This window comes from Alternaria arbusti (genome assembly GCF_024043155.1).
Source record: "Alternaria arbusti strain BMP 1465 chromosome Unknown scaffold_5, whole genome shotgun sequence".
Taxonomy (NCBI): Eukaryota; Fungi; Ascomycota; class Dothideomycetes; order Pleosporales; family Pleosporaceae; genus Alternaria; species Alternaria arbusti.
The window spans coordinates 1630068-1646397 of NW_026249945.1; the positions used below are offsets into that span (position 1 = coordinate 1630068).

Here is a 16330-nt window from a genome sequence, read left to right on the forward strand (position 1 = left end):
ATTATAACCGTGAACCAAGTCTCTACGACTTCTCCCCACAGCACACACCCCGTCAAGTATAGCAACTTCAATTGCCTCGACATGCCGGACGAGCTAGCACCACCCCGCAAGAGCGTAGAGCTGGAAGACCCCGGCGCGAAAGAGCTGGGTATGTCGTCTTGCTAATACGGTGTATTCATTCTAACATCACACAGCCGACTCAAGTGATGAGCACTTCTCCGATGCTACCGAAGGCCAGCCTGCACGGTCGGACATGACCTCGCCCATTCCCATCACACGAGTTGAGCGAGTCGACGACGAGCCGGCCCACGGCGAGGTTCCCGGAACAGACGCATACAACATGCGCACCCAAGACGCTGTTCCCGACGAGGTTGAAATTGTCCCAGAAGGCGCACGAAGTCGCAGTGCCTCGCGCGTCAGCACAAGCGACAGGCCTCTGACACCAGGAGGAACGCCAGTGCCCAAGACAGTTGTCGAGAAGATCGACCCCGACCAGCCCAGCTACGGCGATGTCCCCGGTACACTTGCCCACCAGCAACGTCTGGCCGATGCTACGCCTGACGTGGTTGTCAGAGCACCGGAGGAGCCTTCCCAGAGCAGCAATCCAGGTACGTAGGGCATTTCCTTGGTGCCTCCTGCGTACCATTGACGGAAGAAGGGTCACCAACCTCGCCTGACAGGTCTCCAATAAGCCCGAGTGACGGCGCAACCGAAGCCGCACCTGAAACACTTGCCGAAGCCGACGCCGACGCCTCGATCGAGCAAGACGACGACTTTGGCAACGCCGACGGTGACGACGATGGTTTTGGCGATTTCGACGACTTCGAAGAAGGCGAAGAGGGTGACGATGATTTTGGGGACTTTGACGATGGGTTTCAGCAAGGCGAGGACGATGCAGAGACATCATTTGATAAGCCCCCAGAACAGCCTCCTGTACCTGTCCCCTCGCCAGGTCCTGTAAGTCGCAGCAATTCTAGTCCACATATACTACTGCCTTGTCCGCTTGCTGTGGTGACAATCTGACTAACCTCTCCTTCTACAGCCCGTCTTAGACTTTGACCAACTCACATCACTTGAAGATATCGTCTCTGCAACACAGCCATATCTTGATGACATGTACCCTGCACAGGACGGCATACCCACAATATCCAGCAATCCCGAGGAAACACGGTCCATCTTTCTCTCGGAACGGAGCCATTCATTATGGACGCAATTAGTCGCACCGCCGCCACTACAACCTCCCGACTGGGTCCGCTCGCGCATACGGCGGCTGTTCCTGGTCTCCTTGGGTGTACCCGTCGACCTTGACGAGATACTCCCCGCCTCCAAACAAAAGAAGCTCATCCTCCCTTCAATACACATACCCGGCGGCTCACCGCGCCCCTCTTCAGACGGTCGAAATAACGGTGGTCCCTTGGGACGCATCAAGCGCGAGAACGAATCATCCACTTCAGTTGACTCATCAAGTTCAAAGCCAGAGCGGAAACGCAAAGGACCGCCACCACCACCCGAACTGGACATGAGCAGTACCATGCAACTCTGTGCCACAACAGACGCAGCACTGCAAGGGCTGACAGACGAGGAGTTGAAGATGCACATCGACCACCTAAAGGGCCTGCAAGAAAGAGCAAAGGAGGTGTTTGAGTACTGGCAGAAGAGGTTAGAAAGTGCACTAGGCGACAAGGATGCCTTTGAGCAAGTCATCGAAAGTCTGGTTGCGCATGCGAAGAAGCTCAGGTAGCCAGTGTCACGTTCCCGAAATACAGTCTAATCATATTTCCATTGACGCAGCCATGTTTTGGAGATGTCGTTTGTATCTGACCCCTTGTGATTCGCCCGTAAATTCAATCCTTGGGTCAAGCGAACCACAGTTGTAACAGAGCTCGCACATTCTAGAGCCAAAATAGGTGTAATAAAAGGGTGGAGGTTTCTTTCTTCTCTTGATTTATCTTTTGTAGGAATTCACTGCAGGACCTGTCTTCTGAAATTCTTCAACTGCCGCAAGAGAGGTTACCATGCCATATACTACTACCAGAACCACTACCACTACCTTTACCACCACCTATACCACTACCACTACAACTACCTATACAGATACCGCGGCTGCTACAAACATCACTGTTTTCACAAGTCATACATCCTCTCCAAGCACGAATACCACCACAACTACAACCAGAACGATGCCGTACATCGAGATGAGCAATACCTCTGCCCGGACGCGCACAGCACCCTACACATCACGCGCCTCCTTCACAAATTTCGGCCTCAAACAAATCCGCACAGCATGCCTCACCGCACACGAAGACAGCTGCTCAATCTGTCTCGAAGCATATTCAGACATCGACCCGGCCACAAAGATTAACATATGCCGGCATATCTTCCACAGATCCTGTTTAATGACATGGTTGGATTCCTCATCAACATGTCCCATGTGCCGAGCAAAACTCTTCGCTCCCGCACTATCAACATATTGGCTCCATTTCCCGTTGCCTTCAGGAAGGGACGACCGAGTTAGTACTACAAGCGAAAGCACGAATCCGAGGAGGAATTTGTTTGAGAGGAGGGGTGGGGTTGGGGGCGTTCCTGCGCTACCGCTACCGCATGCAAGGACTGATGTTGAGTTGTCGATGATGGTGGGGAGGGAGGAGAGGGATGGGCCGGATGCGCTTGATGCTTTGGCGACGTGGAGAATGGGGGCTTTTGAGGAGGGGAGGGAGCAGGGGGAGGCGCCTTTGGATTATTGATGGGATGGGAGGTGTGGGATGGGTTTGGGGGTGCATGTATTCTGCAAATGTGTTTTGAGGCTGAGAGATTCCGAGAGACTGCGTTGTTGGAATGGATGATGTTTAATGGGTTTTGATGTGCATGTATTCTGCGGGCATGTGTCGAAGTTGAGATCCTCCAAGAGACTACGTTATGGCAACAGAGGATCTAGCACCACGAGTGAGGGATCTTTACTCTGCAAACACGTCATGGAATCGAGAAATGTCGGTCGATAGGCTTGCTCCTGGAAGGTAAGCGTAGAGACTACGTAGTTGCAAGAGAGTATTCAGCACAACTTGTTGGGTGTGTGTATTCTGCAAACGCGTTTCTGAGTGAAGAGTTTCCAAATTTAGATGGCTTCCTTGTGTATAGTGGAGGGGTCCCTAGGTGGATACATAGTAGGCAAACCGTACTAATTCGTCACGATCCACATGACTGATCTTGGACATGTATATCGTGTTGAGTGTCGTGAAATAGCTTGATGTTGCAAAAGCAAATCTAATTTCTGTAGGGTTGTCCGCTGCGTGGAACTTGCTCCCGGGGCGAGGACCCGGGGAGTGTTCGGATGCGCCGACCGGGTTCCCCAATGTTTCCTTGCTTTGGTGCAACGGCGAGTCGATTTTGGACAGCGCAAGAACACGTCCTCGCATGTTAGCCAGCATGTGCCGGCATCCGCTCAGACACGCTTACTGCAGTCGGCCGGACGGCCGGGAGAGACCCTGAGCGAAGCGACGTGCTTTGTGAACAAGCGTACCCCACCGTACGCACCATCACAGAGCCCCTCTGTCAGCTGTCAGTCAGCGCACGATAAGATATGAAGAGCATCGCCACACTGCGTATTGCGATCGATGGCGCTGAAACCACGCCACGAGTATGGCAGGTGCAGTGGCATGCAGATCAAACAGGAGAGCAGCGCAGAGCTGCCGTGACTAAATTAGAGGCGCCTTCACAGTTGGCCGTGGGCGTTGAAGTCCATGGTGTCCGCGGTGTGGTGCTGTGCTAGGCGATGCCTGTTCCGCGCGCCGTTAGCAGCGAATAGGGGTAATTTGCCACACTGGTGGGTGCAGGTGGCTTCGGTCGCACTGCCATTCGTCGCTCTGTTCGTAAACTCGTACGTGCTAAGAGATGGCACGCGGACGGGAAATGCATGGTCACACTTCATTTCGCGGGCCATGACGTCGGCGGTGTGCAGTGGTGTTGTGCTGGAGGGCTGAATTTGCGGTGGTTTGTTCACCAAGTGGCCGTTGGCAGCCATAGTCCGCCCTGTCCGTTTCTGAGCTCGGCCGTGCACGTGTGGACCCACCCGTGCAGCACGCAGCGCTAGGTCGTTCGCGACGTAGCGCTCAACTGTCATCTTCGCGTCCAGTCTGCTTTCCCAACCCGGCAGCATGTCGGGCAATCCTTTTGGCAGTGAGGCAGCATAGTGTAGCACGCTGCGTTGGGCTGGCGTGTTCCGTCTCTCAGTGCTCTTCCGCCGCGCTCCCCTCTGCTCCTCCATCGTGTGGCGTGCGGCTATTCTTCACGCTGCCTAGCTGCTAGATCCCGCGCTAGCCCTGTTTGAGCCATACTGGATATCCATTCCAGCGGGGCCCCTGCTTGCGCTTCCTCGATACCTCTCGAGTTCATCTCGCGATCCATCAGCATCCTCGCAGCCGTCTGCACCGGCAGACTCTTCAGTCCCTCCTTTGTCCGTTTCCGCCTGCCCTCGCACCGAAACTTGACCCGCCGCACTTCCGTCCTCTCCCCCGTTCCAGATGCGCACATAGCAGCCTTTTGAGCCTCGCACCCTTCCACCCGCCGCCACAATGGCCGCAGAGACGTACTCGAGCGTCTCAGCCATCATCCGCAACCTCGCCCGCCAACATGACCCCACGCGAGACCCCAGCTTCAGCGCACAGGTTTCGGCCAATGGAGCCAAGACGGCGGCCAACGCCATCGCTCTGCCGGGCCCGGAGAGCGAAGAGAAGACACAACTCGAGCAGGAGCTGTCGGCGCTCTGCTCAAGAATAGATTTCCTCGAGCACAAGAGCAGCCACGCCGCGACCAAGCAGGGCCAGTTCCCTCTGACACCCGCACAAGAGCCACCGGAGGAGGGCGTATTATATACACAGGCCGGCGTCGTGCGCGGCAACAACGGCCCACCCGTCCAGGGCCGCCGGGGATCCAACAAGGAGCGCGCCATCTGGGTGTCCAACTGGCTCGCAGCCAAAGAGTCGAATGGCGACCCCGAGCAGCCCGCCGCAGCCCTCACCGAGGAGCAGCTCAACTATCTGCGCGTACACCTGAACCAGCAAGCCGACCAGATAAGGAACCAGCGCGAGCACATTGGTAAGGGCGTGCAAATGGAGTCGCATGCGCTCATTCTGACATGATACAGACAACCTGAGCCAGGAAGTGAACAAGCAGTTGACGACACAGAGCATGGTATTCGAACACGGCATTGAAGACATCGGCGCACTCAAGAGAGAACTCGGCAAACATCAACAGGGTAGGCTCTGCAGCCTCACATAGGCGTTGACACGGCTGACATGTTTAGCCAACTTGGCTTTCCAAAAGGCACTGCGGGAAATCGGCGCCATCGTCACGGCCGTGGCCATGGGTGACTTGAGCAAGAAGGTCTTGATCCATGCTAAGGAGATGGACCCTGAAATCACTCTGTTTAAGCGCACGATCAACACCATGGTGGATCAACTCCAGGAGTTTGCTAGTCAGGTTACATTCCTCGCCCGAGAGGTCGGCACCGAAGGCAGATTGGGCGGTCAAGCCAACCTACCAGGAGTTGCTGGTATTTGGGCTGAGCTGACTGACAGTGGTACGTTGTGATTAGGGTTCCACTATCGGCCCGATGCTAACGTGTCCTGCAGTTAATGGGATGGCCAAGAATCTTACCGACCAGGTGCGAGAGATCGCCGTAGTCACCACCGCAGTCGCCATGGGTGACCTCAGTCGCAAGATTGAACGTCCGGCCCGCGGAGAAATTCTGCAGCTGCAACAGACCATCAACAGCATGGTGGACCAACTGCAGTCGTTTGCGACTGAAGTATCCAAGGTGGCCAGAGATGTCGGTACCGAAGGAAAGCTCGGTGGTCAGGCTGAAATCGCTGGTGTCAAGGGCATGTGGAACGAACTCACAGTGAACGTGAACGCCATGGCTCAAAATCTTACTACACAAGTGCGCGACATTGCCCAAGTGACAACGGCCGTCGCGCAGGGTAACCTCACCCGGAAAGTCGAAGCCGAATGCAAGGGTGAGATTTTGGAACTCAAGAACACGATCAATCGCATGGTGGACCAGCTGCAGCAATTCGCCCATGAAGTCACCAAGATTGCGAGAGAGGTCGGATCCGAGGGTCGCCTTGGTGGCCAAGCTACAGTGCATGGTGTTGAGGGAACCTGGAAAGATCTCACCGAGAATGTGAACGGTATGGCCATGAACCTCACAACACAAGTGCGAGAGATCGCCGAAGTCACTACAGCCGTCGCAAGAGGAGATTTGAGCAGGAAGGTCAAGGCAGAAGTCCAGGGTGAGATTCTGTCCCTCAAGATTACCATCAACACCATGGTGGACCGTCTCAACACATTCGCACAAGAGGTCAGCAAGGTGGCCCGTGAGGTCGGCACAGACGGTATCCTCGGCGGCCAAGCGCAGGTCGACAACGTTGAAGGCAAGTGGAAGGACCTCACCAACAATGTCAACACCATGGCCCAGAACTTGACGCTGCAAGTGCGAAGTATCTCCGAGGTCACACAGGCCATCGCCAAGGGAGATATGAGCCGCAGAGTGCACGTGGACGCCGAAGGAGAGATTCGACTACTCAAAGACACTATCAACGACATGGTTATGAGACTAGACGAATGGTCTCTTGCTGTGAAGCGCGTAGCTCGCGATGTGGGCGTAGACGGAAAGATGGGCGGCCAAGCAGATGTAAGAGACATCGACGGCAGATGGAAAGAGATCACCACAGACGTCAACACCATGGCCCAGAATCTTACGTCCCAAGTGCGCGCTTTCGGCGACATCACTAACGCTGCCATGGAGGGCAAGTTCACCCAAATCACCGTCGAGGCTTCCGGCGAGATGGACGAGCTGAAGCGGAAGATCAACCAGATGGTGTCCAGTTTGCGAGAGAGTATCCAAAGGAACACAGCAGCCAGGGAAGCCGCCGAGTTGGCCAACAAGACCAAGTCCGAGTTCCTCGCCAACATGTCGCACGAGATCCGAACACCCATGAACGGTATCATTGGAATGACCCAGCTTACGCTCGACACAGACCTTACGCATGCACAACGAGAGATGTTGACTATTGTTCATAACCTGGCTGGTCAATTGTTGACCATCATTGACGACATCCTCGATATCTCCAAGATCGAGGCCAACCGTATGGTCATGGAAGAGATTCCGTTCTCAATGCGAGGCACAATCTTCAACGCCCTGAAATCTCTGGCATCAAGAGCCAACGAGCGGAAGCTCAACCTCGCCTACGACGTATCCTACAAGGTGCCCGACTACGTTGTGGGTGATTCCTTCAGGTTGAGGCAGATTATTCTCAACTTGGTCGGTAACGCTATCAAGTTCACAGAGCTAGGAGAAGTCAAGGTGGCTATCTCCATGGCGCAAGAGCAAGAATGTGGCCCAGATCACTACGTGTTCCAGTTTGCTGTTTCCGACACTGGAATAGGCATCCGTGGCGACAAGCTCAACCTCATCTTCGACACCTTCCAGCAAGCGGACGGTTCCACTACCAGGAAGTTCGGTGGTACCGGCCTGGGTCTATCCATCTCCAAACGTCTCGTCACTCTCATGGGCGGTCGTATGTGGGTCGAGTCAGACTTTGGCAAGGGCAGTGTGTTCTACTTCACATGCAGAGTACGTCTCGGCACGCCGGAGGTTACCGCCATCCGGCCTCAGCTCGTGGCGTACAAGCAGCACGCCGTCCTCTTTGTCGACCAAGGCAACACGGGCTTCTCGGACCAGATCATTGAGCACCTCAAGACACTTGACCTCGTACCCATGGTGGTCAAGTCGATTGAGGAGGTTCCTGAGACGACGAAGAGGACCGACATGCCCTATGACTGCGTTATCGTTGACAACGACAACACAGCGCGGGAGCTCAGGATTGCGGAACGCTTCAAGTACATTCCTCTCGTCATGCTTACGCCACATGTATGCATCAGCCTCCGGTCCGCGCTTGAGAATGGTATCTCGAGCTACATGACAACACCCTGTCTGCCGATCGATTTGGGTAACGCGCTCATCCCCGCACTTGATGGTCGCGCCGCACCACTCGTCTCGGACCACTCCAAGTCTTTCCAGATTCTCCTGGCTGAAGACAACGCTGTCAACCAGAAGCTAGCCGTCAGGATTCTGGAGAAGTACCACCACAGAGTCACTGTGGCTAACAACGGTCTTGAAGCCTTTGAGCACATTCAGAAGAAGCGCTACGACTGTGTGCTTATGGACGTGCAAATGCCCGTCATGGTGAGTTGAGCCACATTCTTTAATGCAAGTACACCACTAACATCATCTCAGGGCGGTTTCGAAGCCACAGCAAAAATCCGTGAATGGGAGCGTGAGAACGGTATCCCGTCAACACCCGTCATCGCCCTCACAGCGCACGCCATGGTTGGTGATCGCGAGAAGTGTCTCGCTGCACAGATGGATGTACGTTACCATGATATCAAGACCATTTCCTGCTACTAACGCCTATCTCAGGACTACCTATCCAAACCCCTCCGCCAGAACCAACTCATCCAAACAATCCTGCGCTGCGCCACCGTCGGCAGCAGTAGCAGCACAATGTACGACCACACAAGCGAGTCTCGCTACACAGCATCCTCGCACCTCCCCAGCATCAGCGTCCCCGGCCGGGAGAACAACGGCGCCGCCTCCTCATCACAAGGCGGTGTCCCCAGCCCCGGCAAGAAGCGCCCACAGCTCGAAACCCGCGGCTTCACAGAACGCGGAGGCGGAGCGCAAAGCCCAAACCTGCTGGCGGTGGATCAGACGGATAATGGCAGTGTCGAGAGAGTACGTTCCTTGTCCGCTAGTTTGTGAGTAAATTGACCCTAATATGTGTGTGTTGTAGCTTTTGCTGCGGAGTCACAGTAGCTGAGAATTTTTTTGTGACGTTTAAAGGAAGAGGAGAAGGCTTGATTAAGCTCACTTGAAGCCCCACCTTGGCCTACAAACACCAAACTACACTCGGAAAAAGCATCGACGACTACTACCGCTATCGGACGATGTCTCCTCGCGGACAGACGTATTATCGAAATCATCGGATACCCCGCACATACAACACAACATTTCTAGGCTGGTGGGAAGGAGGGGGCGAAGGTAAAGGTAACATGGATGGGGATTGTGGATGGGGGGTTGGGTTGGTTTGGATTCGGTTTGAATTGGGTTTACTGAGTATTGGCGTTTTTTTTTTGAACCTGTCCTTGTCCCTTGTTTGTTTGTTGGTTGCTGCTACCCACGAATCTTCTTCTTGTGCGAACCACTTTTTTTGCATATTTGGGCGTTTAGTTCATATGGGTTTGCCTCGGTGGCTTGATTGGCGTGCTGCTGTTGCTCTCGTCGCTGTTGTTGTTGTCGTGGTTGTGTATAGGATACCTTCGCTTTATTCAAAGGATTGCACTTGTGTTCTGGTGGGCTTGAGAGTCGCTCTTGCTACTTCCGCATGCATGTGTCATTTGGGGTGAGAGCGGTAGTGGGGCTGAGGGTCGCTCTTGCTACTATCTCATGGATATGTCACTCTGTTCGGAAAACTGCTAGTTTTGCTCATCGGTGAGGGCGGCAGCGGGCCAAGCGAGGTTTAGCCATACAGCTTCTTGTATTCTCGGGACTTGCTGCCTACTTCTGTGCCTTTGTGATTTTGTAATTATGGGGTGACCAGTAAGTTCGAGTTGTACGGGGTATATGCCTCAAGTGATATGTCTAAATCCCACCTACTGCAGCAAACTAGATAATTCGCATACTTGCTTTTTGCCAGGCGCGGGGTGCGAGGCCCGTAGACTCGAGGGCTCTTTCACCCACACGAGTTTGGGGGCCCGGAATTGGCAATTGCTAATTGCGACGGATATGCTCGCCCATGGTATCTATTTATGATAGACGTCAAAGCCACTACATGCAGCTAGTTCACTATCTAATTTCGCGTCTCTCGCGCGCCTCGCTTGACGTCGTTGTACATGGATGCATGCCAAGCTCACTACAGGCGTGTTTGCTGACCGGAGCATCAGAACAGGGCAGAAAACAAAGTCCTTCAGCTTTCAGCCTCGTGGCCAACTCACCAGCTGGGTAGGACTGGGCTTTTTTTCACACGCCCTGTGTAGCGTTGGTTTGCAGCATTTTCGCCTGGAGACATGCTTTCATTGATTTGATTGGTATTGGATGACATCACGCTTCGGCTTAGCAAAGGCTGCCCTTTCTCGGTAACGGCGGAGGGGGACGCGACATGTCGGACTGCGCGCAGTGCCTTTCGCATTATCTTTCCCTGTCGTCAAGTCGTCGCTCAACCCACACCCCACTGCGACAAGGCTATCATGGCCCCAATACGGTAGACGGGAGCGCCTTGTTCGCTTTCCTAGTCTGCTTCTTCTTCAACTCGTGTTCGCTTCTTTGTCGCAACCTCGTTGTTTGCATTTCACAACCTTCTTCGTCGCTTCCTGCTTCGTCGTACGCCTACAAGGCCCGCGCAACCAGACGCGTCGCGCCCGCACATCGCAACTGCCTCGACGGCGTCTTCCCTCCCAGCTGAGGCAAGCACGGCTGCCTGATTTCACCAGCACCGTCTCCCCATTCACTTTCATATTCACCGCGTCCTCGCCGCAGCACCGACAGCGCCTCTCCTACTTAACTCGCCCTGCGCCGCACTGCTGGCGCTTCCCACCCCACCACCACGTCCCCTGGTACAACCGCCGACCCGCTTCCTTCGCATACCTAAACACGGTATCGCCTAGCCCAAGATGGCGTCGGACGCGATGAGCCTTCAAGACAATATTCAGATGCTCGAAGAGGTCCTTCCAGCCATTGATCCCGCTGATCGGCCGGTGTACGAGAACATGCTCCAGACGCTATACCAGCAGCGGTCGGCTGAGCAGCACCAAAGCGAGACCGATGCCCTGGTCACTGCCATCACAGAAAACGGCTTCCAGCCCAACAACGTCATGACCGCATATGGCCAGGTCTTTTCAAACGAGAATGGTGACTGGACACATGCCAACGGAAACAACCACACAAGCTACCATAGCGGCCCGTCATACACCAACGGGTCGTCGTATGGTATGCAAGTACCGCCCTCGCCGCCTCTGCCTGAACCACAACATAGCCGCAAGCGCAGCCTTGGGATAATCGACTACCCCGAAGCCAAGCGTGTCAGCGGACAGCCTAGTCCGGTAACTCCAACTTCGCCCGTTGGTCCATGGTCACAATCGCTTCCTAGTCGCGAGGCCGCTCGGGTTCGTCACTCTGATCCTATGGACTTTGTCGACCTGACTGAATCGAATCCACCTTCGCCCGACAATTACGAGCTTCCTATCCATGTACATGCGCAACCAGATCCCGCCCCACACTATATGGACCCATTCCCGGAGCTCAACAACTATCAGGGAAGAAGTGACAATGGCACCATACTACCAGCAGATGCGTTCAACCAAGAGTTCATGGCTCCGGAAGAGCTTGCTGAGTTTCTGATCGCACCCAGTGCACCAGGTAGTCATTTTGCTGTGCCGCAGACTTTCCCTTATCAGCCTCGTGCTGAAGCAGATTATCCTGATCACATGCGAGGATGGAGCAGCGACGGAGATGAGTATGGCCGTTTCCCGCTCAATGTCAATGAGGCGGAAGACATTGAGAAGCTCTTGCAGAGCATCAGTGCTGGTGTTGACGAAGAGGACAAAGAAAAGCGAGCGCCGACTCCCAAGACCATGACTTGTACTTTGAAAGAATATCAGCGTATAGGTCTCACGTGGCTGCTCGACAAGGAGCGCGGCGCGACCAAGGGCAGTATTCTTGCAGACGATATGGGTCTGGGCAAGACCATCCAGGCTCTCGCTCTCATTTGCGCGAACCCGCCCACAGATCCGGCATGCAAGACAACGCTCATCATCGCGCCTGTCGCCCTTATGCGACAATGGGAGAAGGAGATCGAGCGTCATATCCATCCTCGCCACAAGCTCAAGGTTCACCTCTATCATGGCAGTGGTAAGAACGTTGATTTCGCTCGTCTTCGCCAGTGTGATGTCGTCCTCACCACTTTCGGTTCTCTCACTTCAGAATACAAGCAAAAGGAGTCTTCCAAAGAGGCGATGGCCAACGACGCAGAGATCCGCAACCCTAGCATGCGCCGCAAGGCCAAGGATAGGCTCGCACTGCTAGGACAAGAGTGCATGTGGTATCGTATCATCATCGACGAGGCCCACAATATCAAGAACCGGAACTCCAAGGCGTCCAAGGCGTGCGCTGATCTCATGGCTAAACACCGCTTGTGCATGACTGGTACGCCCATGATGAACAGTGTTGACGAGCTTTTCCCTCTTCTCCGGTTCTTGAAGATGTCGCCGTATACTACATGGACCAAGTATAGCATGGACATTGCAAAGGCAAGTACACAGGACTCTGACTATTGGGTACGATCTTCTACTAACGAAATCTAGGGTTACAAGAGCACTCAGCCACGCGCGCGGATCGGTGCACAGAACCGTCTTCATATCGTAATCAAGGGTATCATGCTCCGGCGTCGGAAAGACGCTGTCGTTGATGGGCAGCCTGTTTCCAAGATCCCTCCCAAGCACTCTGCCATCGATAGTGTGGAGTTTGAAGACGAAGAACATGAGCTCTACAAGGCTCTAGAAACCAAGTCGCAGCTTCAGATGAATAAGTTCCTTGAGAGGGGTACTGTCACAAGCAACTACGCCAACGTTTTGGTCCTCCTGCTCCGCCTCCGCCAAGCATGCTGTCATCCGCATTTGATCAAAGACCTGAGTCAACCAGCAACCGAGGCTATCGATGAAGACGATCTCTTGAGCCGCGCCAGGGAGTTGAATGACGAGGTCATTGTGCGACTGAAAGCGAACGAGTCTTTCGATTGCCCGATTTGCCTTGATCTCGATCCAAATCCAACAATCCTCATTCCCTGTGGACATACAGTGTGCGGCGAGTGTGTCCAGAAGATCATGGACCCGGCCATGCGAACCGCTCAAGATGGCAACGATGAGGCAGCCCCGGCCTTGTGCCCACACTGCCGTGGCAAAATCAGTGCCAAATTGATCACGGACTACAAGCACTTCTGCAAGGTCCACTGCCCCGAGCGGCTTGGATCAGCCGACTTGTCAGAACAAGAGGAGGGCGATGCTCAAGAAGATGACTCTGACTCTGACATCTCCGAAGACGAGGAGGATGCAGTGGATGTTGACAGGAAGGGCAACCTTGCTGGCTTCGTCGTTGACGATGATGAGGAAGACGAGTACGTCGCAGATGAGGCGGAAGATGACGATGACGACCTAGGCTCCGCATCTGTGTCCAAGTCTAAGGCGAAGTCAAAGTCAAAGGCAAAGGCAAAGAAGTCTGGCAAAGGAAACAAAGGCAAAGGCAAGGAACGCGCCAAACCTAAGCTTACTCTTGCTCAGCTGAAGAAAGAGTCTCTCCGCAACAAGAGCGCCAAGAAGCGCTACCTGCGTCGCCTGGACAAGACCTTCATTCCGTCTGCGAAGATCAGCAGGACTGTTGAACTGCTCAAGGAGATCAAGGAGAACGACCCGACTGAGAAGACGCTGGTTTTCTCCCAGTTCACTTCCTTGCTCGATCTCGTCGAAGTACCTCTACACCGAGAAAAATTGGCCTACCAGCGCTACGACGGTAGCATGAAGATGGACGAGCGCGCCGACGCCGTAAACGCCTTCATGGACGACCCAAACGAAAACATCATGCTCGTCTCTCTCAAAGCCGGTAACGCGGGTCTCAACCTCTGGAAAGCATCTCAGGTCATCATCCTCGACCCCTTCTGGAACCCCTTCATCGAAGAACAGGCCATCGACCGCGCCCATCGCATGCCCCAGGAGCGTGAGGTATATGTGCATCGCATCATTGTACCGGAGACCGTGGAAGATCGTATCATTGCTATCCAGGATAGGAAGCGTGAGCAGATCGATGCGGCGCTGGATGAGAATGCGTCCAAGAGTCTTACCAAGCTCAGCGTGTCGGAGCTCAAGTACCTGTTTGGTATGGGTGGTGGCTAGTGTGCGCAGAAAGCTGCAGACCTCCTCTATGTTTACACAGCGTTCGCGCTATGGTTTCCTTTCGCTCTTTCTATGTTCGATCTATCGTCTTTTCACCACACATGTTCTTTTTTTAACAACATCTGTTCCCTATCCGCATATTTAGACGCGCAAACACGTGTTTTCGCACTTTTTTTGATACCCGATCTCGAATGATCAAGGCTCTTTACCTTCTCTTCTCGGGAAAATATACATCGGCGTACGATATGATATGGGTATCTGGCGTTTTGTTTTCTTTCCATGTATTTCATGGCATGTATGGGATGTTTCTTCTCCGTCACGGAGGGGAAGGGAGGGAGGTTAGCAGGATGATAGCGTAATACAGTGTTTTCAAGCAAGGAGTCCAAGTGAGTGAGGCGGTTGAATTTATTTGTTCATTGTAGTGGTGATTGATGGAAACTAAAAGACCCGCCTATGCTGGAGATACCGTGATGCTATGAAGCAGTCGACCATAAAGATGTACATGATAACGCCCAAAACGCTAGAACACCACATACCACTCCTCCGCCACCACATCTTCGTCATTCCCGTCATCCGTTAGAATGGATACTTTCCAAACATCATCGCCCATCCCATATGGTTCCAAATCCTGCAACCGAAAAGTATACCCGTAAACGCTGTCAATCCTGTCCATAAAGGTCCAGAAACTCTCCTTGCCCTTCATTCCTCTCGTATGCATATCCACATCCCAGCTACTCATACTCCCACCTGCCCCACCCCTGCCACCACTGCTACTCTATAGTATAATCTGTCTCGCTTCATCTGGTTTACTCTCACTTGGACAGTACGGACACTTGAACTTATGCCCTCCCCTACTCAGCGTATTCAAACTCACCTCCGCGATGACATGGCCACACGGCATCATCATGGGCGGATTCTTATCGGTGCTCTGCTCCTTGGACACGGGACACACGAAAATGGAGTGGAAATGGTACTGACTCGGCAGCGGAATCTCCACAGGCAGCTCATCCTGCGTCGTCCACTCCGTCCGCTTCTCCTTCATGATGGACTGCATTTTGAGCAGGTAGGGCAGGGCGATTGCGCCGGCAGTGGCGGCGATGAACAAGGGGGAGTCTGCGGAGAGGCCGAGGAGGCTGCAGAACTCGCGGTTGAAAGACTGGGCGACTTCGTCCCAGGCGGTGGTGTTGTAGAAGAGGCGGTGGTAGGGGGATGTGGGTATGTTTTGGTAGAAGGCCATGGCGCCGAGAAGCTGTTGGATCTCGCGGGCGTAGCGCTTTTGGAAGGGCGGGAATTCGCGGCGCGCGTAGGCCCACGCAGCGAGGGGGCCGGTGGGGGGTGCTTCGTCGGATGAGTCGGACATGAAGGAGTCGTCGTTGGGGGCGGGGGATGCACTGTCGAAGAGGCAGACGAATTGCAGCCGGCACAGCTCGAATTCTAGGTTGCTGCCGCGTTCTTCGAGGAGGGCGCTGCGTTCGCGCGCCCATTGGATGGCGGGGGCGAGGTTCTGCTCGTGCCGGAGTTGGTGCAGGATGTGGTACATGTCGGCGAATTGCTGTTGCAGTTGCTCCGAGTTGAAGGTTCCTTCTGCTAGGTCTTTCTCCCAGGCTTCGCGTATGTATGGATTCGGCGTGTTGGGCGTGGGTTCTGGGTGGGGTGGCTGTCGGCGCGCTTCTTCGATGAAGGTGGATGCTACTTCGAATTGGCCTTCGCGCAGGAGGTGCATGGCGATGGCACGGTTGATGAGCGAGGGGTGCGAGGAGAGGGCATCGTTGTCGGCGGAGGGGAGCGGCTTGTCTTTGAATTTCTGGAGATAACTGTTAGGTTGGTGGTGTTCAGGCATGTATAGGGAAGCGCACCTTGTCCAGCGTCTTGCCATACTTGTTCAGGCCGGCGTAAATTGGCTTGAGATCTTTGTTTACCGCGTCCAGCGACTTCTTGAACGGGTCCTGGAGTTTGACGAGGGTCACGGGCGCCGTCTTCGCATCTGGTCGCGCAAGTTAGCAGGGTCCACGGCGAGATTGTTGACAGAGTCCGCACCAGCTGCGATCTTAGCGCGAGCTGCCGTCAGCATGTCTATGGCCTTTTGCACATCATCGATGCTGGTGGAGAGGTTGGCGCTGCTCTCCAGCAGCTCCACTTGCTCGCGGAGGTCGTCCATGGTGTTGATAGCGATGGGATGCACTGGGGCCGTGGCTATGATGGTTTGGGGAGATTGGGGGCGGCAGAGCGAGGGTCAGCTGGCAGTGAATAGCTGTTGTCTGGCCAGCAGAGCTCTCTTCCGCTGTCCATGGCCGTCGTGTTGGCGGATTGGAGTTGGCGTCGAGCTCGCGATCGC

The 16330-nt window shown here is 54.4% G+C and overlaps 4 protein-coding genes across 4 annotated transcripts; 3 read left to right on the plus strand and 1 right to left on the minus strand.

Annotated features, from left to right (window-relative positions):
* Nucleotides 1-81: 81 nt before the first annotated feature.
* On the plus strand, nt 82-1741 carry J4E86_005068 (uncharacterized protein; the record flags this gene model as incomplete). Its single annotated transcript, XM_051445604.1, has 4 exons — nt 82-148; nt 195-608; nt 659-957; nt 1043-1741. The coding sequence occupies 4 exons, from the start codon at nt 82-84 to the stop codon at nt 1739-1741; spliced, it is 1479 nt and encodes a 492-aa protein (XP_051303701.1).
* A 2827-nt stretch (nt 1742-4568) lies between these two features.
* On the plus strand, nt 4569-8818 carry J4E86_005069 (uncharacterized protein; the record flags this gene model as incomplete). Its single annotated transcript, XM_051445605.1, has 6 exons — nt 4569-5091; nt 5141-5251; nt 5300-5575; nt 5628-8242; nt 8294-8425; nt 8477-8818. 6 exons carry the CDS (start codon nt 4569-4571, stop codon nt 8816-8818), a joined length of 3999 nt encoding a protein of 1332 aa, XP_051303702.1.
* Nucleotides 8819-10725: 1907 nt separating this feature from the next.
* On the plus strand, nt 10726-13995 carry J4E86_005070 (uncharacterized protein; the record flags this gene model as incomplete). The annotated part of the gene is made up of 2 exons (XM_051445606.1): nt 10726-12387; nt 12415-13995. The coding sequence occupies 2 exons, from the start codon at nt 10726-10728 to the stop codon at nt 13993-13995; spliced, it is 3243 nt and encodes a 1080-aa protein (XP_051303703.1).
* Nucleotides 13996-14834: 839 nt separating this feature from the next.
* Nucleotides 14835-16153, minus strand: J4E86_005071 (uncharacterized protein; the record flags this gene model as incomplete). Its single annotated transcript, XM_051445607.1, has 4 exons — nt 14835-14846; nt 14870-15799; nt 15852-15979; nt 16033-16153. The coding sequence occupies 4 exons, from the start codon at nt 16151-16153 to the stop codon at nt 14835-14837; spliced, it is 1191 nt and encodes a 396-aa protein (XP_051303704.1).
* Nucleotides 16154-16330: the final 177 nt, after the last annotated feature.